Raw genomic sequence first — 20,704 nt, 5'->3', positions numbered from 1 at the left:
GTTCACGTGTCTCTCCAACGTGTCCTCAAGTTCTCCGACCAATCGGATATGCCCTGAACTCCCCAAGGAGGTGTCCGCGAGGCATCCTGACCAGATGCCCAAGCCACCTCATCTCATCTGGTTGGAGCCAGCGTTCAGACCTTGCAGACCTTGTGGGCAGACTCGGTGGCCGAGTGGTTAGCATGTCCATAGGTACAAATGTGAGTGTGAATGGTTGTTTGTCTATATGTGCCCTGTGATTGGCAGGTGACCAGTCCAGGGTGTACCCTGCCTTTCGCCCAAAGCCAGCTGGGGTAGGCTCCAGCATACCCCTGCGACCCTAATGAGGATAAGCGGCATAGATGGATGTTTCTGTTACTGAACACAATAAGCCCCAGTAAGATGAATTTATATTATTATTATATTATGCCATAAGTATGGAGAGAATGCTCCAGACGATTATCCATGCTAGTTTCAATGTGTTTGTATGCCAGGTTGCCATGTTGGCCGCCAACCTGGCATCCCAGGCTGCCAGGCCTCTAGCGGAACACATAAACAGCCCCTCCCATCGCCTCTTTCTACGGATGCTGCAGTAAGTTGGACGCGCATGCGTACTTTTGGTCCTCTTTTCCTTGGAAGGTAAGTGTGGCATGGCGCGTGTTTCTGCCCAGAGGCAGAAACGGGAAAATAACGGTCCTTAGCTGATTCCCTAGCGGGCTGGGAGACGCAAATCTTAAGCGCGGACTGGCTTGACAGGTTTTAACTGTATATTTTTGTCCGTGTTTGAGTGCGTGTGGCCGGGCTGCTGTCGGTGTTGAACACTGGCAGGCTCAATCAAATGGGCACGCGGCCTTCTAGCGGCGCGGTCGCTACAAGTCGCTTGTCATCGTCTTTGCTAGTACCTCATGTTTTCAACAAACAAATGTTTCCTTTCCCCGATTAAAACCACAGTCGTTCAGTCGATTGTCATTTAAGAATGTCATACTTGCTGGGTTATTTTTGAGCGTGCTCAGTTTCTTTGCAGGGGATTTATTTGAATGGAAGGACTAAGGCGGCTAGTTGATGTTAGCATGGCGTAGCTAACGGTACTCAAGCGACGCGCGTCACTTGGGCAATTTATGAGCGAAACTCCCAATTTAGTGAACTTCTATTTCAGTCGACTTGAGCTCTAACAACTCTCGATGTTTAAGTATATTTAGTGGAACGTTTCATTATACGTCATTTAAAAAAATACCGCTACAATAGGACGAATGTTATAAAATGATTAAAAATGCAGGCCAGCTAACATAAGGTAGCATATGCTAATTTACTGTCATGGCACTTAGCTAAGACTTGAACTCGTCGTCTGTCAAACATTGTTTGTTGTGTTGACAGGTGATCTGTTTATAAAGTGAACCTTTTTTTAATGTTTTTTCCCCAAAAACAAGCTAGCGACCAAGCCTCGTGTTGACGCGAGCACGTCGTCAGCGCGTCCACGTTTCAGTGTCGCCAAAAGTTGTTTATTTCCTCTTAAATTGCTTTTGTCAAAGCTTGTCAGCGTCATGCAATCACTTTTTATTCAAAGTGTGTGGACGACAACATTCAAGCCTTCTGTACTCTAGTCTTTTTGTATTTTAACTCGAGTACGAACTTGTTTACTTCATTTTAGGTTGTTGACTCTAATCGTAGCCATACTTGATCACCAGGACAATCATTACAGTTAAACCCAAAAAGGCATAAAACATCTCACAGGTGAATTATAAATTATAACTTTTTTATGTTTACATGCAGTCATGACAAATTGCGTTATTTTGCGCATATATTTTAAATATGTAAATCTGCACCTGTTCAGTCGTTTGAGGATCATTGGGAACATAGTTAATTTGTCATCTCATACATTGAAATGACAAAGCATAACATAGTGGCAATTTTCCTGTCCTTTTCAAAGTCTTATTTGATTTGAACGTGGGCTGAAGCAACAACAATAATACCCAAATTAAAATGTGAGACACAATAAGGCAGTTCATCCAGCTGTAAAGTGTTTTTTTTTAGGTATTTTTGCATTGTAGGCTTCTTGTATGAGTTCTCCATATGTTTGATAAATATGTAACATTTCAGTGTTACATATTTATATACCAATGGGCTAGTTGAAAGCTCAGTTGAAAACCATAAATGGTTGGTGAGTGTGTTCATGTCACTGTTCCAGCAGCCCAGAAGCGTCACACCATGTCAGATCCCGATCTTGACTTCACGACCGGCGAGTCTGGCGCCTCCGCCACCTACCCCATGCAGTGTTCTGCTCTGCGCAAGAACGGGTATGTGGTGCTCAAGGGACGTCCCTGCAAGATTGTGGAAATGTCCACCTCCAAGACCGGCAAGCACGGCCATGCTAAGGTTAGACCCAAAGACCCGACTGGACTCGTTCACACCCTGTAGGGGGCGCCGGTTTGTGTTACTGTTGAATACTGAACATTTGCCCTTGATTTGTGCAGGTAAACCTGACTGGCATTGACATCTTCACCCAGAAGAAGTATGAAGACATGTGTCCCTCCACCCACAACATGGATGTCCCAGACATCAAGAGGCTAGACTATCAGGTAAATCTCTTCAGAACGCTCTGTTGCACTCTCACTCAGTTCTTACATTGAGTCCCTTCCAATGCCACTGGAGCTGATCTAGTCCACAACACAACATTCCTGGTTGGACTTTGTTAGTCTCTGTTCAGACCCTTCTGACCTTTGACTGGATTGTAAAAGGTGTGAGCAGTAAAGAATGCCATGCTCGGCCCTGGAGGTGTGGACTGTGCTTAAACTCGTGCGGATGCTGCTGTGGGCGTGCGATGCAAACATTGTGGTCTGTCTCGTCCCAGTTGCTCAACATCACCGAGGGCTTCATGTGTTTGATGAACGACAGCGGCGAGATCAGGGAGGACCTGCGTGTTCCAGATAACGACCTTGGCAAGGAAATCGAGTCAAAGTTTGAAGGCGGGGAAGAGTTTGTGGTGAGTGCAGGCAGTCATGTATGTTGTCACATGTCACATGACCCACTCACAAAACTCGCACTTCACAGGTCACCGTGATGTCCGCCATGGGGGAGGAGTCTGCTGTGGCTACCAAGGTCCAGGCCATCAAATAAGGAGATGGACTTTGCAGCCCCGGCAACAAGCACCGCCCACAACCAGTCTCTTGCATTCTCATTGGTTCTGTCACCAAAGCGTCGGCCTTCACTGAACCTCAATCATTCTTGTCATTTCATTTTCTCACCTTTTTTGGTTTCTCTCCATCGCTGTCAGGACTGATCAGGTGCAGCTCGCTACCTGATCGCTCACATTTTGTTGGTAACTAAATTGACTTTATATAAAACAACTTCAAAAATAACCATCAGTTGCTCATTCCTGCTTTATTTTTGCCTTCGAAGTGTTGCTCACATTCCTGAATGTTGACACAACAATGGGATTCAGCTTTCGCATCATTTTTAATCATTCTTTAGATTTAAAGCTTTTTAGACAGGAGAAGGAAGAGCAAAATAAAATAGTGGGGTGTTCCTTTAGATCCTCGCTACTGGCTCCGGGTGCCCCTGTTGCGGCCCTCTTTTCTGGTCTCATTATGTGTCATCATAGATATTGACAGAGACGAGCACTTGGGGCACGACAAATATCAAAAACGGGATGTTTTTTAATTTTACCCTGTCTGCTTAGATGTGATTAAGCCTCAGAATGGCGTGAGGGTCACAAGTACTCACCTTAAACCATAGAGGCACTTGAGGCCCCGCCCCTTTGCCCACAGCCATCCTCCCGGTATTAAACGAGTGCTTTTGTTTCATTTTTTTGAGAGCGGTGCAAGTGTGAAAAGCGGTGTGAGCTTCCAAAAATTTGGAGGCAGTTTGCAGTGAGCTTTCTGAGGAACTCAATCTGGTTGGGGGAGGGTGGCGGGCGCAAACTTTTTGTTCACTCGAGGCCTTTGTCACCTGACTGGAGATGGCTGAAATAAAACGTTAAAACAAATGGACCAACTTTGCTTTTGTGTGTGTCGATTTGAATCAAGGCAACTTAAATTCTCAATGCAGCCTGAGTGATTTCACTGCAAGAGGCATTGCTACTGAAATGTGACACGTATGTGGTGGTTTTGTTAGGGGTTTGGGAATAGCAGATGCATAAGTCAGTCAGCCTGAAGCAAGTTTGATGAATCATTTTTTTCCTCAGACCTGCATGAACAATTGATGTACATAATCGTAGAGCACCTGTGGATCCAGTGACTCACACAGTGGAGGAAGGGTGATTCACAGGGTGTGTCCAGGCTCTATTTGACCTTTGGAATGTCTATAAACACATTTTGTGTAGTGAAAACTTGATCTGAGTCGATCAAATCAATACAATTACTACCGAAATCTTAGATGAATCAAATATGTACTTATTACAATAAAACAGAATTCTCGTGTTTATTTCTGTTGCGCTGACCATATTAGGTAAGACGCTTGGTGTGACATTCGTTTCGTCACCTCCGGACTTCCCTTTCCGGTTCCTTCTGTCAAACATGGCGCCGGTAAGCCCGGACCTCTCCGATCGACTTAAGTTATTTTATTAATATTAACACTTTGTTTAACACTTTGAAAGCCGCTAACCACACACGCTGGCAATTTCATAGCAAAATTCTATTTTTTTAGCGAGCTTAAGATGATTTTAAGCCGTCGAAGGAAGCTAGCTAGTATCGTTAGCCTAGTTAGCAGTGTTAGCTTGACATTAGCGGCACACGTGTCCCCTCTGTAGAAGGCAAAAGGGCTTAGCAACAATGCAATAGCATTTTTTAACGAAATTAGAACTTCCCCAGGCTACTATTCAGTTGGTGCTTGATTCATACGTGTTAATATCTTTTATCATATTCACGTTACATTAAGTTTACTGAGTCCCTCGTGTGCCTCGTTTGAAATTGCCGATTTCCTATGTGGGTAGAACTGTGGTAGTGCTGGTATAGATATTTTGCCCATTTTGTGACGTCACAGATCCGTCATAAGAAGCAGCCTGTCACCAAGAAGAGCAAAAAGGGACCTGGGTGGAAATTCACCCTGGACCTGACCCATCCTGTGGAGGATGGCATCCTGGACTCGGCCAACTTTGTAAGTTCTTGCATCCTCCAACCAACCCTCTTGTAAAACTACTGATTTCACTCTGTGAAATCCAGTCTGGAACGACTATACTTATAATTTAGTGGTCTTAGCAGGCTGCTAACAGTGCGTCCGGACTAGGGCACCATTCCCTAGCTCCCCTGCTGCTAGGGTTCTCTTCCCTAGTGTGTCACTGTGCTCTGCCCAATAGGAGATATTCCTTAAAGAGAGGATCAAGGTCAACGGGAAGACGGGCAATCTGGCTAACATCGTGTCGGTCGGCCGCATAAAGAACAAAATCAACATCACGTCAGAGAAGCAGTTTTCCAAAAGGTGGGGTGGACATAAACCATTTGCACTCAGCACATTTCATACTTTGCGGTACTGACAGTTCGCCTTGCCTACAGGTATCTAAAATACCTGACAAAGAAGTACCTGAAGAAGAACAACCTCCGTGATTGGTTGAGAGTGGTGGCGTCTGACAAGGAGACGTACGAGTTGCGCTACTTCCAGATTAGCCAGGATGATGAAGAGTCCGATGCAGACGAGTAGACTGTTATTCCTTTTTGTTGTGTGGAAAATTACACAATAAATTTTGAGTAAAGAAAGTCACATTTCTGCTCAGTGTTTTTTTTATTACAGTGCACTCAAGGGCCAGAAGATGGCGCCAAAGATCAAGGTCAACTACTATTTCCTGCAGACAACCAACAGGTCTTTTATGATTATCTTAATGTCAGCATTTAAATTCATGTCATGAACTGTAGAAAAATTCCTTTTGAGTGGGGGGGGGGGGTAATTTAAAGAAATCACATACTCTATTTTGTTGCCAGATGGAGGGAAAGTACTAGGAACAACTGTTGGGTTTCTGATAATTTTTTCATCAACCCGTTGGGATGTTGGAACATGCTTGCATGTCCACAAAGGTTGCTCTCCTGGTCTTTAACAGAACCGACTAAAAGAGAACGAGCACTTGACTGGCGTTAGCTGCTGTTTGGATGAAGTCCCACCAGCTCATCTGTTGCCCATCAAGGGTGCAGCTTCAGGAATGCTCCGGCTTTAGTGTCTCACGGCAATCTTCTCACTCGTGCCTTTTCTAAAGTATACATGAGCGTAGTGTCTGCTCCTGTCCAAGTTCTGACATGTAAGTGACTGTACCGGCGTTCCCTTTGTGGTGTCGCAGGTGTCATGTGACCTTGCAGGTCATCTGACTCTTTGTGTCAGGTTACTGGTGGAGGACAACAGCAGCAGTGAAGCCCACAATGTCGAAAATGAACACAATTCAGTTGACTCTTACATTTTCTTTGAACGTGAAGCTTGAGGGAACTTCCTCCTCACACACACGCAGTACAGAAATGTTGGTAGAGACACGCCCCCTTTCAGTCTCAGGTGTTGTGGTCACAAGATGTCAGCCTCTCAGCAGGTGAGTGTTATTAACCCACTAATGTCCACATTTTTTGTTTGTGATATTTAACAAGGTGTTCACATGTAGTCCATGTTGTTGCAGGTTGGGGATGAATTTTTGAGGGCGTCGCTCCCTTTTGTGACGCGAAAGCCGATCTGTCGTCTTCATGAATGTTTCAGAGAGCGAGTCTCGCTCTGTCAAGTGAAGAGAACGGCCGATGGTTTCTATTCCTTCATTCGTTTCTTTATTCATCCTTCCATCCATCCACCTCACGGCCACAGGTAAAGTGTTCTTTCTGTCAACATTTTATACTCTGCAACTTCACTAAGATGTCATTGCTGGTGGGTTTGTGGTGGTTATAGCGATTAGACGTCTCCTCGTGTAGTATTTTTTTATATGTATCAGAAGTGTAATCAAGCCCTGGTGCTTTTGCATGTGTCTGTAGCTTTAATGTTAATGAGCTGCCCTGTGTGTCTCCAAGAAGCCCTCACTGTAGTGATGTGGGGAATCACTGATTTCATCACTGATCTGTTGCTGAATTCATACCGTATTTACCGTAGTGAGGGAAATGACAGACATGTAACACCTCCCTCCAAACCAGAAGGGGGCAGTATAGCTAAAAACTCTTAATTGATGCTTTCAACCCCTCCGCTACCCCACCCCCACACCTTGAATTCAGGTTACTGGTGGATGGTGTCAAAGCGAGAGTGACAGCCCTGACAAACACGCATCAGACAGTTTGTGGGCGTGGCCATGGCGGCATGGTTGGCCCGGGTGTCCTGGGCAGACGCCTGGCACGACATGTACACGCGGCTGCTGCGCACCAAGCCTGTGGGCTCCATGGCGCTCAGCTGCGACGACCTCAACGAACTGGACGACAGCTCAGGGGTTGGACTGGCCAAGGTTCTGACCACCGTGGACCTGGTGTCCCTGGGGGTGGGCAGCTGCGTGGGAACTGGGATGTATGTAGTGGCTGGGCTGGTCGCCAAGGCGATGGCCGGGCCGGGCGTTATCCTGTCCTTCATCATTGCCGCTATGGCGTCCATTTTGTCAGGTGAGTCCCACCTCATGTTCTTGTCGCCTTCTCCCCCTCTGATTGGTCCTGTCTTCTCCAGGCGTGTGCTACGCCGAGTTTGGCGTCCGTGTTCCCAAGACGACAGGCTCGGCCTACACGTACAGCTACGTGACTGTCGGTGAATTTGTGGCCTTCCTGATTGGCTGGAATCTGATCCTGGAGTATCTGATTGGCACGGCGGCAGGGGCGTCGGCCCTAAGCAGCATGTTTGACTCTCTGGCCAATCACAGCATCAGTAACTACATGGTCACCCACCTTGGGACGCTCAGAGGACTAGGTTGGTGCACCACATGGACCAGAACAGTTCAGTTTTTACTTGCACTTCCATTTTCCGCCTTTTTCCTGAACTTGAATCCACCTCAGGTAAAGGTGAGGACACCTACCCCGACCTGCTGGCCATGTTCATCGCCCTGCTCGTCACGGTCATCATCGCCCTCGGTGTGCGCAACTCCGTGGGCTTCAACAATGTCCTGAATGTGGTCAACATGGCGGTTTGGGTCTTCATCGTGCTGGCCGGTCTCTTCTTCCTGTCTGCCAAGAACTGGGAGGGCGGCATGTTTCTGCCCTACGGCTGGTCAGGGGTGAGTTATTGAAGAACCGCCTTGGCACATCTGACCTGCTGCTATCTACATCAGCCTCCTTCATGAAGGACAGTAAAAATGTATATAAAATGAAGCTTGCTTTGCTACACGCCTTAAAATTATGTAAGTTTGGTCATGTAAGGGGGTGGAGCTAAAGTACTGATATGATGTAATGATTGGTCACACGCGGTCAGGTGATGCGAGGGGCAGCGACCTGCTTCTACGCCTTCATCGGCTTTGACATCATCGCCACCACAGGAGAGGAGGCGCAGAACCCCAACACCTCCATCCCGTACGCCATCACCGCCTCGCTGGTCACGTGTCTCACCGCCTACGTGTCGGTCAGTATAACTGTTGGCACGCTTTGTCGTCATTGGTCAGAAGCGACCACTCCCACCCCTTCTTGCCGTCTCCAGGTGAGCGTGATCCTGACCCTCATGGTTCCCTACGACCTGATTGACAGCTCGGCTCCTCTCATGGAGATGTTCGCCGTGCACGGCTTCCTGTGGGGGAAGTACACGGTGGCGGTGGGCTCCATCGCCGGCCTCACCGTGTCCCTGCTGGGCTCGCTCTTCCCCATGCCGCGGGTCATCTACGCCATGGCTCGGGACGGCCTGCTCTTCAGGTGAGCGGAACCCAGAATCACAAACTCTCCAGAGCAACCCCGTTCATGTGCGCGTCGTCGTGCAGGGCCCTGTCGCACGTTTCGGCGCTCACGCATACACCGGCGGCCGCCTGCGTGGCTTCGGGGAGTCTGGCGGCACTGCTCGCTCTGCTGGTGAGCCTGAGCGACCTCATCGAGATGATGTCCATCGGCACCCTGCTGGCGTACACTCTGGTGAGCGTGTGCGTGCTGGTGCTGCGCTATCAGCCTGAGGAGATGGAGGACGGTCGCCATGACGACTTGGAGCAGCATATTCCCGCCAAAGATGACCTGGAGGCTGATGGCTCCTCCTATCACGGCGAAGAAGACTTCCACACTGGGGATGCCTCGCTGCTGCAAAGGCTGCTGGGAGGTCATTACTACACCGTGCGAGCCCGTCTCGGTGTACCCGATGCGTCGGCACGCCCCACAGCTGTGACGGGGCGCACGGTGACCCGCTGCACCCTCCTCTTCTTCTTCCTGTCCTTCCTGCTGTGGACCACCGTCATATTTGGCGTGGAGCAAGGAGCAGGGGTGGGCGCTGTCGTCTCAGGCCTGACAGCGGCGCTGATAACAGGCTCCTTGGCGAAGCTTTTAATTACCATCTTACAGCAGCCAGAAAGTGGGCGGAGTTTGCCCTACATGGCGCCCTGTGTGCCATTTGTGCCCGCCGCGGCCATCTTGGTCAACAGCTACCTCATGCTCAAACTCTCACCTCTCACATGGGCGAGGTTCTCCATCTGGTGCGTCATCGGTAAGTTTGGAACACGCAAAGATGCGGTTGCTATGGTTACCTAATTGTGCTGCCGCAACCATACATTCAGGTCTGCTGATCTACGCCTGCTACGGCGTGTGGCACAGCACGCTGGAGATCAACGCCCGCGAGGAGCAGGCACACTCCAGCTCCTATCAGCGCTTCGATGACCACTTGGACGACACCTTCACCGCCGACGATGACCTGTATCCCCCTGAGCAGGATGAGGCATCCTACCAGGGCTGGGCCGCACCCCAGGAGAGGAGCTCCCGCTACCAGCACAACCAGCATGACGACGGGGAGGACAATGGCGGATACCAGTGTGGTCCTGCAGGCCAACACACAACTTGGGGGCAGAGCAATCACGGCTTTGATGACGATGACGAGGAGGACTGACTCAGTAAGGCGTCATGATGAGCAGGAGGACCTGAAGGTGGGGTTTGTAAGATCTCCTTTTGACCACATTTTATACCATAAATGCTCCAATGCATGCCAATCAATGCGGCTCCGAGAACATGGTCGACATAAGCACATCATCGCCTGGGTCCCATACACCCCCCCCCTCCCTTAGCTTGCGTTTTACTGTGTTGTACATTTGATGCTTGGTTTGCTTGGCTGGATGTGGTGTCGTTTTCCTCCGAAAGAATAAATGAGTGAATTGGTGGTCAAAATTTTTATTTTTTGCACAGTATTACTGGTTAAAAAAAATCCAATAGATACAATATCATTTTTCATGCATTAATTACAGAGCGATGTTGCTAAATTGCGAGAATGACATTTACTTCTTAAGCTAATTAGCATGAACATCTCGGTCACGCGCCCTCACACATGTTCGCTCTTGGCGTGGTTGGCCGGACGGTCCATTACGACGGCGCCCCCTCGCTGTCTGGAGTAGAAGAAGCTGCTCTCCCTGCTGAAGGCCCCCGGGTCGGTGGGGGCGTGGCAACACAAAACCAACGAGCCGCCCAGGAAGCAGAGTGCCACGCCCACCCAGCCGGTGTAGAGCGAGAAGCCGAATGACATCAGAGCCTCATTTTGGTGAGCGCCAACGGGGAACCAGACGGTGGACACCAGGCCGCAGACCCCTGGAGGACATTTCCATTTTGGTAAGTTGTCATGCAGAAACGCACCCTAAAACGTTTTTTAACAGACAGTGCTGTCAATACTTATTCCTCACCCATAAGCAGTAAGAGGCTGCCGCCCACCCGGGCCCGCCGCTGCTTAATGGTGGAGGAGTCATGCAGCAGCCGCACACAGGAAGTGGACATGAGGACCAACAGCATGGCGGGAAGCCCCAGAAGACACGCACACACCATCAAAGCGCGGGATGTCTGGATGTAAGCTGAAAGAAACGGAGAAAGAAGACAGGTAATCACACTTTATCCAAACACCCCGCCCCCTTCTTGTGTTACCAGGCAGATTAAGGGTCTGGCTGAGGGCGGCGCAGTGGTAAAGGGCTGGAGAGATGACGCACTCGGCCCACAGGCCGCGGGACCCCAGCTCGTCCATGCGGACACAGGTGGCCACGGTGTAGTCGCAGGTTCTGACCCAGTCGTTGGTGGCCGTGGCCACGATGAGGCCCACCCAACCCGCGCAGCTCGCCACACTTCCGCTCACCTGCCTGCACGTGTGCGCCATGTTGTACCCTGGATTGAAGTGAGTAAAAAAAAAAATCAAAATGTACTAAAACTCGAATAGACAGGTCCAAATTCAGAACCCTAAAATCAACAAACACAAGAATAATAGAAAAGTCCCGAATATCAGTGAGGTGTCCGCTAGTCCCGTTAGCACTGACCGGACTGGACTGCCCGGCGAGGAAATGCCTGACTTTTCTTTTTATGGGTGGGTGGTGAGAAAGTTGGACCAATCGGGTGATGGTGCTAGATAACCTGAAGCAGACATAGAAAGCCAAGACAGATGTTTCAAAGCATGAAAAAATGTCTTTTGAATGCATAATAACCTTATCTCACCTGCCTGTAAGGGGGCCCCCTTGTGGACTATGTATGCACACTATGTATGCACTTTGTCGCCATCTAGTGGCGCAACCGAGAAAACCAAAACACTATTGGATTTATGTCGACTCCTAAAATGTAGCATTATTTGCTTTATTAAATATTTTCAAGCAAGATAGCATAAAAATGTGACAAAGACGCCAGTCTCCCTCATGATAGTGACTTTTTTTTTCTTGTCCAGAATATAGCAATATAAAACATTACATCTTCATGAATCACGTACAAAGTTCACCTATTATTTTTTTGTACACACAGTTATGGTATAGCTACAGGATAGATTTGTCGTGGGATGTCACAGTCTAAAAAAAAAAACAACAAAAAAAACTAAATTATATATATTAAATGTTGAAAATCCTTCAAGTGTACACTTCTCCAGCAGCTTGTCCGATATACACAAATGACAAAAATGTGCCTCGTGCTACAGTCTTGGTGCTTCTTCAAAACCATGATGCCCCGCCCCCTCACTGGTTCTTCAGCGCATTGATGTGAGCGCAGATCTTGAGCGCGGGCCCCAGCTTGATGTTCATGCTGGTCATGAGGTGGTCCTCCGTCAGTAGCAGCAGAGCTTGGCCGTCGATCTCCTGCAGCCTGAAGGCGTCGGCCACCTCGCTGCAGCCTGCACGAACCGCAAACGTCACGCACACGTTACATTGTAACACTATGTGTGTGTGTGTGTGTTACCTGGCAGCGTGCGAATGAAGGACGCAACTTCCTCAACACTCCACTGGCAGGGGGTGGGCTTAAAGGTGCTTGTGGGCGTGGTCACGACAGACCTCATTCTCCCCGCTGCCACTTGAGTCTCTATCCTAGTTGTCATGGCGACTGCTGGATCCTCCTCCACTTCATCGTCATCTTCCTCCTCTTCTTCCCCTCCTGCCTCCATATCTTCCTCCTCCTCCTCTTCGTCCTCCTCCTCCTCCTCGTCCTGTTCCTCTTCCTCCCGTGCTGATATGACCTTCTCTTCCTTGGCGTCTTTTTCACGGCGCCCGGCACTCCACAGGTCACGAGGCTGAGGAGAGGGTACTTTTAACTGGTGCAATTTCACTAATGGCCACTAGATGGCAGCAAAGCTGCTAATCTGGAGGTGAAATGTAGGAGGAGCTAATTTGCTTTTGACTCCGCCCACAATCCCCCCACCTTCTCCAGTCTCTGGGGAACTCATGGTGTGTTACTACACCAAGTTTGTGGATGATTTTGTTAGTTAGCATGTAAACATGCAGCATGTCGTGTTAGCATATTCAACTGCTGCAGGTATCCAATAGGTGGTGCTCTTCTCATATCAGTACTAAACATGCTCCACTCAACACCACCATTCACTTCCTATCATGGCCAGGTGAGTAGTTTGCAAAGGCAATTAGTAAATTGGAAACTAGTTTCCACTTTCTCATGCATTCCACATCATTATTAAAGAGAAATTGCTATGTATTGATTAAGTTTTGGTAACTCTCTCCCATTATCACATGGCTCCAATTAACGCTGCCCTTTTTAGGCTTTTCATAAATGAACACCCCGACTATAATTGGAGGATTTATGTTAGCAACGGAGGTGTCTCCTTACCAGTCGCAGTAAGAGAGGTTTCCCAGGCACTGACTGCGCCCTGTTCAGGACCGGACGAGGCCTCTCCGAGCGGCTTCCTGCACTGAGTGCCCGCAAACGTTTCGTCAAACGGACGTTGAACCTGGCAGAGAAAACACATGTGACGCTGTCACCGTGTCACAAACCGCTTTTTGTTTCTGGAGTCTCACCCTCGGGCACAGGAAGTGGAGCAGAAGCGCTTGGACCGCATGAAGTTGTGGGCGTGGCCTCTCTTGCCGCAGAACTGGCAGTGCAACACAGTCCGGTCCCGGTGGCCCGATCCTGGATGGCAGAACAGACGCTGAATAAAACCCAATGTGTTTTAATATGTTGAAAAGCCAATGAAAACGTACGCGTCGCCACTTCGTCCGTGTCTCCACCCTCCTCGTCGGAGTCGCTCGAGTGTGCGGCTGGTTCCGAGGCCTCCGTCACGGGAAGCGCCGCCTTGCCATTGGTCCCGTTCACTTCCTGGGGCTGGGTGGCCTGCTGAGGGAGCAGCAGTGACGAGCGGTTCACCTGCACGATGGTGACAAGATGCGTCAGATGACATGTCAATCATGTCCGAGGACCTGCCCCCTTTCACTTCAATCTCATAAGTTTGTTCCGAGTGCGTGCGTGTGCGTACAGGAAAAGGTTGGAGGCCTTCCTGGATGACAAATCCCTCAACCAGGTGGGTCAAGACCTCCCGGCCTTCAGGCCACGCCCTTGGCTCCCAGGTACCGCCCACTTGCTGGCTCTCCAGCTCCTCTTCTGATTGGTCAGGAGGTTCAGGTTCTATTTGTGTTCCACCCAGTGTTTGCTTCCCATTGCTGTCCTCGTGCGTTGATTGGCTGAGGTTGACCGGTTTGGGCGGGGCCTCGGTGGAGGAGCCAATGAACGGCGAGGTGGGCGGAGACTGTGAGGAGAGGCTTGACAGCGCTGCAAGCGGTACACACGGTTAGCACAAGTCCACGCAACATCATCGGGTCGGATCGTACCTGAATGGTTGTCGGACTGGGTGGACATGTTCTCACAGATGTCCAATTGGTTCGGGTTCTGGAGGTCTTGAGGAAACTCTGGAGATGGATTCTGGACTGGAAGTGGCTCTGAAACCAGATTTGTGATGGTTTCCGGTTCTGGCTTGGAGTCTTTGACCGTTCCTGATGTTTGAGTGACAGGTGGCGAGGTCTCCGAATGATTCATGGCAGCTTCTCCTTCCTCTTCCACCTCCATCTTCCGGTCCTCGCCTCCATCTGGCCTCTCGCTCTGACCTTCTTCAGTCACGTCCATGTCCTCCCCTTTTTCCCCTTCTTGCTCCTTCCCAGTGAGGAGGCGAGTGTCCTTCTCTCCCTCCGTCTTGTCTCCTTCCTCCTCATCTTTGTGTCTTTGGTCATTTTCAGCAACTCTTCCTTCTTCTTTTAATCCTCCTGGCAGCTCCTCGTTCTTCTTGTCTCCTCCCCCTTTAGGGCTCAGTGTCTGTGGCAGCAGGCGGGGAGGCGACGTGGGGCTTTGAGGAAGGGGAAGCACTTCCTGTCCACTCAAAGTCCTCTTTGATTGGCTGCGCGGCTCAGGCGATGCTACTGCTGGCGCCGCAGACGTTTTGGGGAAAGACGACGGCGGTTGGCGAGCTGAAGAGAGAGCGATGATTTGTAGCTGCCTGGATGCGGACGGCGATGTCTGGAAGGAGGCGGGGAGGCTGCAGAGTTGGGATTGGCTGGTGCCTAGCTTGCTTTGGGACGAGGAGCAGCTCTTGAATCCCACGGCGGACGCCTGGGAGGCCGTGGTCATGGTCTGAAGAGGTAAAGGGATCCTCGGGGACGCCGCCCTCACGCAATGAAGCCTCGGCCGGAGAGGGACGGCTCGAACAGGAGAGTAGAGGGCTTCACAAAAGGAAAGACAGAACTACTGTAAAAACTGTAGTGTGCAGGATCTCTAATGACCCCCAAAAGAACCTTAAGGAGCTGTGGCTGTAGATAAACTCCACAAGATGGCAGTAGCTATATTTGAAGAGGCTTTAGCTACCTCTGCATGCAAATGTTGGTGTCACTTGCTGTACTCATCATGCACCTTTCCGTGATTAAACATTGGTCATAACTGGTGTATTTTGACCTCACATGATAGAATCCTTTGGGACCTACTTGGAGGTGGCACAGCGAGGTGGCGACCGGGCGTGGCTGAGCTCTCTGTTGCCGCGGTGCTGGGCGGCGGTCGTGGACGCAGAGGAGGGAATAGCGCCGTTTGAGGCCGAGAGAGGGGAGGCGGCAACGAGGAGGGGGGCTTGAGACGAAGAGAGGGTGGAATGGTGACCGGGGGCCTCAAGGTGAGATTCTGGAGCTGGAAAAACAGGCGGGAGACATAAAGTTCAATACTTTGGCAAAAATGCTCCGAGGGAGAGAGTTGTTGTGGTCTGGCGGTTCACCTGAGCGGAGGCGGGGTTAGCGGAGGAGGGAGCGGAAGAAGAGGAGGGAGGGCCAGGTCGCATAGTGGATGTGAGAATGAGCTGCAGGAAGAAGGAATGAAGCAAAGAGGATGTGCAAAGGAAGGAGGAGAGCCACTTAGGGGACAACCACTACATTTCATTCAACGTTATACATTCAACATAAAGCTGGAGGTACCGCTCCTCCTTTGGCTTGAATGTAACAGAAACTCTCTAATGCTGCCTTCACTGTCACCATGGACACACCAGCATCCCCGTGTGACATTTGCGTGTGCTTTTTGTTTACCATCTGAGCTCGTAGCAGCACCTGGTCTTGTCCAGCCCCCTTGGGACCTTTCCCCAGGAGCACGGCCTGCTGGGACGCCCTCTGCCTGATGGCGCTGGGGCTCTGATTAGCTCGCACAGTGCCGGCGGAGCTCACCGGTTGAGGCTGAGACGCCTACAGAGAATCCACCATGTTTCAAGAGGTTGGGAACAGAACTGATGACATTTCGAGGTCTTTGGGGGAAAGTGACGAGATAAATGGAATGCTACCTGTCTCCCAGGTGGACTGGCCGGGGTGTGGAAGGGTGTGATTGTGTTGGAGGTTGTCGTGGGAACGGTCCTGGGGTTCCCATTGGTCAGCGTGGTGGACGTCTTGGTGGTCACTGTAGAAGAAGTAGCAGTGGTAGAAGACGTGGTGACATCACCAGAGGAGGAAGGAGGAAGTGGAGAGCTCGGGGTTGTCTTGGAGGCAGCGGGAAGGATGGGCCGAGCGTAGGTGCGCAGGGTGGTGCTCGCCGTGGGTGTCAGTTTGGGCGGCGCAGGGACGAGGATGTGAGGGGAGGCGGTCCTAGCCGCCGCCGCCACCACCGTCTTGGGTGCCGAGAGGGAGGGCGCCGGAGTGAGAGGGGGAGGCGGCGAGGAGGTGACGGGCGTTTGCGAGGGCGCCGGGGAGTCCAGCAGCATGGGGTTGGGCGTGAGGCGAGGAGGGCTGGGCGTGGGGAGGGCGGAGGAGTCGGAGGCGGGTCCATGGTCCGATTGGCTCGGACCAACCAGCTCCTTGTCCATTATTCAAGACTTTAGCAGGCTGGAACACACAAACAAAAGACAATTAATTTTTTTCTCTAACACAAATACAAATTCTGTTTAAGTCCCGCCTTTCTGTCCTGTCATTGGCTGGCTTATGGTGACCATAGATGCATATTTGAGCAAAATCAAAACATATCATTTGCTCAGCAAATGTACGTATGTGAACCAAAGTTCCTGTTTGGTAGTGTGGGAGAGATTGATTAAGATTATTATCTGCTGTTTCGATATTGTCGACCGAAATACTTTGGAATTCTGCAGCTGTTTAGTTGAGTAACTCCAAATTACCGTAATGTATTCTGCATTACGTTCATGCACACTGGCAATTTTGGATGCGCGCACATCCAACGTTGATGGACGATAACACATAAATAGACGGCGGCTTGCACACAATTCATACAACAGCCGTTTGCGCACTGACGGCCATCGTTTTTGTCGTTCACACAGTTTCTAAAAGATGATTGTTAGCAGCATAACATTAAAACAACATGGCGGTTTTGTGCGAAACAGACATCTGCACGGCCACTTGTAGCCTCCCCCCGCTTGTGCACACCTGGTTGCGGGGCAATACGCGTGATTCTAAGCAGGCTGGCAGGCAGGTGCACGTCCACGCACGGCGGTCAGATGCTGACGTGTGATGTGGACGCAGACTGACAGGCGCAATAAAAAAGGGGGAGAAAAAAAAACATGGAGGCAGGCCTCAGCTAGCGGAAGTGTCACGGTGATAACAACACCGAGGTCGCTCTTCTTACCTCCCTCTATCAGCGTGCCGCGGCCGGGTCCTCCATCGGAGGCAGAGTGCATGTTTTTATCCGTGTGGCTCCAGGTGATGATGGACGCGTGTGACGACTTCACTTCCCCGGCTGACAAGCGGCACCAGCGGCGGCCAAATGCACGTCAGCCAGCCGCAACACACACCGTAGTCACCCACCCACCGCCTCCTTAGGTCACCCGCCTCCTCGTCTGTGACTGGCTGCTTGGAGCAAAGTTAGGCCTGGCGCTGGTCGCTCCTTGCTGGCTTCATGATGGCCTCCAGGGGCGGAGGGGGCGGAGGAGCTCGTCAGTCCGCCATTCTTTCTCTCTCTCTCTCTCAAACTCGCTCCACACCTGCCCTGGCAGGAGGCGTGAAAACAGCCTGCCCGAGGCTCTGTGAGGCGGAGAGAAGTGTCAACTCGGCCCGCTAGTGGAGCTCCGGTGACGGGAGGTTTATGTTCACTGAGGCGGAACAGCACCACTCACAGCTCCGGAGGACTACCAGAAATAATCGAGGAGACTTTCGCTTCTTGTCGCGCATTAACTTTTGCTTTAAAATCACGTCAGTTCCAAACCGGAAGTAAACATAGCAATGCCCATGCTAAGGCTAATTTCATTCATTGATGTTACTACACATTCATTCACATCACAACACTGTCTTTCAAAATAACAACAATAATTGGTTTACTAATAACAATACAATATTTGTATTAGCATACTGATAGGAAAACCAACGGATGACGTAACACACGCTGATTGGCTCGTTGAGCAAGATATATTATATACTGACAGTGACAGCAATGCCACATTTGAAAAACTTTATTCAAAGATAGTACACGGACATAAGGAAAGACCACAATAACAATTAACAATTAAATTTCGCTGCATTGTTTTTTCCATTAATTTAAGTACATAAACACCCAACCTATGAACTTGTAAAAAAAACTGCTGCGTCACTAGTACTGACATTAATCCGCAGCTTTCTCACGTTACACAACACCACATTGAACTAACCGGAAAATAGGTTTTCAAAATAATAGACTGTGTAATTCAAACAAGTGGTGTACAAAATGGTGCATATGTTGCCTTAGTTGCTCTTATGGAAACTAAATTTGGGTAAGGTGAAGTTATGCTACTGCTAATAGTGTTTACATGTAGTGGGAGCATACATATGTTTCAAATATATTACATTTATAAACATACATATATATTAATTCCCTCTTGTCCTTTGGCTTCATTGGCATGTATTTTACAATAGCATATAGATTACAGGATTTGACCTCCAGAATGTATTCCTTTTATTGTGAAGGTTATGACCAGAAGTCTGAGTCAAGCTATCAAACTTGATACAGTGGCATTCATGTGGTTTGAGCTCCATAGCAACCAGATGACCGAAACAGAAAAGTGGACTGTGTAATTTGAAAGAGAAGATGCCTCCCCTCAGAGGAAGATACTTTTTTTGAATAGGGAGCCAACAGATGAAGAAGAAGAATGTCGTCCACAAAGATTAGCAAACACAAACCAGCAGTGGAGTCTCCATCAAAGCCACGAAACAGGTTGAAAGAGCTCCATGTGACCCCGTTGCATCACAGCAGAGCAGCCAGCTGTCCCAGAGCAAGCCAGAAGGGGGGTCTTTCCGAGATGAGATGTGAACGCAGAACCAGGTCCAGGTCCACTGCCCCCATACCCAACGGCTTAAAAGGAAAGCAGGACTTGCCCTTGGTAAAGCAGCCACTTTTAGATGCACAGTGGCGGGAGGGGAGCAAGGGTCCCGGGCTGAGGGGGCGAGCGGGCGTCCAGACTCAGAGGAAGCCTTTAATCCAGAGGTGAGAGGGCCTTGATTGTGAATTATAGAATAATCAATTTTATTTATTTATGATCTTTGATGTATATTGCACGCTATAGGACTACATCCTAACATGCAAACCTTCAGTAGCATCCTGCAATTAAAGGATGTGTGTGTCTTAAAGCCGAGGCCATCTGTTGCTGCTGATGCAGCATGTAGACAGCTGATTCTTTGACCTTTGACCAGACGGTAATCTGGATCAACTTGCAAAGACGCTCCTCAAATTCAGTGCATGTACACCCCAACTGGTGCATCCTTGCATGACAAAATGTTATTATTATTATGAGTTGATATCTGTGTCCATTTCAGCCACAGAGCCTACACAGTCATCCCACCAAACCCCAAAAAGAGACAGGAGATCCAAAGAAGTGAGTTGACCCGCACATGACAGAGGAACTACTTTGCAAAAAGTGTTGCTGCGCATACTGTACACTTCCTTGCTTGTGTAATTGCTTGAGCAGAGGCAGAGGCTGAACTCGCCGCTCTGGAGGAGCTGAGGCTGAGCAGAACAATGGCAAACGTCACCATCAAACCCAGCAGCGTTGGTGAGAGACAAAGAAGAAATTATGTTTTGTCATTTGTATCTTGTTTTTAATGTTGTAAAGAATACACAGCGTCCTTTTTGGAGCTATTTGTAAATGGTTGTCTCTGAGCAGTGGTTTACATCTCACTGCCTCCTTGTGTTTGGAGTGTGTAGTGCATGTACATGCTACAATAAGTCATAGTATGTGTGTATGTGTTTTATCAGGGGGCTGCATGAGTCTGGAAGAAGTTCGACTGAAGCAACAGCAGGAAATGATGCAGGCCAACAGGAAACCGGTATTCATGACAGTGCATGCATGAATATCCAGTTCAAGATGGCTGAAGTAGTGGGGGTCAAAGGCTGAATAATGATAATAACTCAATAATGTCTTTGTATGATTTTTCAGATAAGAAAGCAACGGTTGGAGCAAACACGTGTTCTGACGGGTTGATCTTGATGACGGTGCATGAGATGAGAATCCACATCCTTCCTCGGTTTATAAAATACAATTATGCCAACAAAATTGTCGTCATTCTTAATTCACTTTGAAAGATCTTCGGTGACACTGAGGCGCATGACAAGAAACCATTGGGGGAAATAATTAATAAGTCAAAATATTGACATTGTTGTCGTTAGACAACATTCTATGTGGGAAATATTACAATTAAAAGACACTGTTGCCCCGCCCAATTGACAAAATGTCACAATGTACATGATGAAGTCACACGGGGAGACTGGAACTCTCCAGTGCGCTTGCTTGTAGAAAAATGATCGGCCATTTTTGTAGTCCCACTGACACGCCACATGTGTGACGTAAATGCTGCATTCAAAAACTCACCCAAAGATCCGGCACTTGTTTATGCTCTGTGTCAGGTGTAAAAAAATAAATTGAATATAATACTGTTGTTGTAATTGTATTCTTGAAACACAGTTTATAGTGACACCCTTGCTCCACTGACAAATTCAAATACTGACACAAATAACAATTGGATCCTTAT

The 20,704-nt window shown here is 49.2% G+C and overlaps 6 protein-coding genes across 13 annotated transcripts; 4 read left to right on the top strand and 2 right to left on the bottom strand.

The window, feature by feature from the left end:
• The first annotated feature begins 565 nt into the window (after positions 1–565).
• LOC131108713 (eukaryotic translation initiation factor 5A-1-like) lies at positions 566–3,335 on the top strand. Of its 2 annotated transcripts, none has more exons than XM_058059940.1 (5): positions 566–618; positions 2,165–2,352; positions 2,451–2,555; positions 2,828–2,959; positions 3,028–3,335. In XM_058059940.1, exons 2-5 carry the CDS (start codon positions 2,185–2,187, stop codon positions 3,091–3,093), a joined length of 471 nt encoding a protein of 156 aa, XP_057915923.1. In that variant the 5' UTR covers positions 566–618; positions 2,165–2,184; the 3' UTR covers positions 3,094–3,335. The 2 variants fall into 2 exon arrangements, with proteins under 2 accessions (XP_057915923.1, XP_057915924.1); XM_058059941.1 differs by having other exon boundaries at positions 576–618; positions 2,168–2,352.
• Positions 3,336–4,447: 1,112 nt separating this feature from the next.
• On the top strand, positions 4,448–5,666 carry LOC131108990 (large ribosomal subunit protein eL22-like 1). The gene is made up of 4 exons (XM_058060496.1): positions 4,448–4,499; positions 4,957–5,070; positions 5,270–5,391; positions 5,466–5,666. Exons 1-4 carry the CDS (start codon positions 4,491–4,493, stop codon positions 5,608–5,610), a joined length of 390 nt encoding a protein of 129 aa, XP_057916479.1. The 5' UTR covers positions 4,448–4,490; the 3' UTR covers positions 5,611–5,666.
• On the top strand, positions 5,634–10,726 carry LOC131108988 (probable cationic amino acid transporter). 4 transcript variants are annotated; one of them, XM_058060493.1, is made up of 11 exons: positions 5,634–5,769; positions 6,372–6,478; positions 6,563–6,741; positions 7,140–7,514; positions 7,576–7,812; positions 7,899–8,116; positions 8,311–8,457; positions 8,533–8,741; positions 8,807–9,513; positions 9,584–10,619; positions 10,701–10,726. In XM_058060493.1, exons 4-10 carry the CDS (start codon positions 7,214–7,216, stop codon positions 9,907–9,909), a joined length of 2,145 nt encoding a protein of 714 aa, XP_057916476.1. In that variant the 5' UTR covers positions 5,634–5,769; positions 6,372–6,478; positions 6,563–6,741; positions 7,140–7,213; the 3' UTR covers positions 9,910–10,619; positions 10,701–10,726. The 4 variants fall into 4 exon arrangements, with proteins under 4 accessions (XP_057916476.1, XP_057916473.1, XP_057916475.1 ...); XM_058060490.1 differs by lacking the exon at positions 5,634–5,769 and adding an exon at positions 5,857–6,156 and having other exon boundaries at positions 6,239–6,478; XM_058060492.1 differs by lacking the exon at positions 5,634–5,769 and adding an exon at positions 5,857–6,199 and having other exon boundaries at positions 6,280–6,478.
• On the bottom strand, positions 10,327–11,265 carry LOC131108989 (claudin-11-like). Its single transcript, XM_058060495.1, has 3 exons — positions 10,926–11,265; positions 10,691–10,855; positions 10,327–10,598 (listed from the first exon to the last, which is right to left on the bottom strand). Exons 1-3 carry the CDS (start codon positions 11,149–11,151, stop codon positions 10,336–10,338), a joined length of 654 nt encoding a protein of 217 aa, XP_057916478.1. The 5' UTR covers positions 11,152–11,265; the 3' UTR covers positions 10,327–10,335.
• A 339-nt stretch (positions 11,266–11,604) lies between these two features.
• On the bottom strand, positions 11,605–17,854 carry LOC131108986 (polyhomeotic-like protein 3). Of its 4 annotated transcripts, none has more exons than XM_058060485.1 (12): positions 17,337–17,853; positions 16,051–16,585; positions 15,803–15,955; positions 15,499–15,579; positions 15,218–15,413; positions 14,078–14,959; positions 13,726–14,018; positions 13,454–13,616; positions 13,271–13,382; positions 13,083–13,203; positions 12,207–12,534; positions 11,605–12,141 (listed from the first exon to the last, which is right to left on the bottom strand). In XM_058060485.1, exons 2-12 carry the CDS (start codon positions 16,564–16,566, stop codon positions 11,987–11,989), a joined length of 3,000 nt encoding a protein of 999 aa, XP_057916468.1. In that variant the 5' UTR covers positions 16,567–16,585; positions 17,337–17,853; the 3' UTR covers positions 11,605–11,986. The 4 variants fall into 4 exon arrangements, with proteins under 4 accessions (XP_057916468.1, XP_057916470.1, XP_057916471.1 ...); XM_058060487.1 differs by lacking the exon at positions 17,337–17,853 and adding an exon at positions 17,138–17,248; XM_058060488.1 differs by lacking the exon at positions 15,499–15,579.
• Positions 17,855–18,664: 810 nt separating this feature from the next.
• LOC131108911 (epithelial-stromal interaction protein 1-like) lies at positions 18,665–20,609 on the top strand. The gene is made up of 5 exons (XM_058060345.1): positions 18,665–19,163; positions 19,493–19,551; positions 19,645–19,728; positions 19,932–20,002; positions 20,113–20,609. Exons 1-5 carry the CDS (start codon positions 18,829–18,831, stop codon positions 20,155–20,157), a joined length of 594 nt encoding a protein of 197 aa, XP_057916328.1. The 5' UTR covers positions 18,665–18,828; the 3' UTR covers positions 20,158–20,609.
• The last annotated feature ends 95 nt before the right edge of the window (positions 20,610–20,704 follow it).

Source organism: Doryrhamphus excisus, chromosome 21, assembly GCF_030265055.1.
Source record: "Doryrhamphus excisus isolate RoL2022-K1 chromosome 21, RoL_Dexc_1.0, whole genome shotgun sequence".
Lineage (NCBI taxonomy): Eukaryota > Metazoa > Chordata > Actinopteri > Syngnathiformes > Syngnathidae > Doryrhamphus > Doryrhamphus excisus.
The sequence above is the reverse complement of the archived record's forward strand: the minus strand, read 5'-3'. Positions and strand labels throughout refer to the sequence as shown.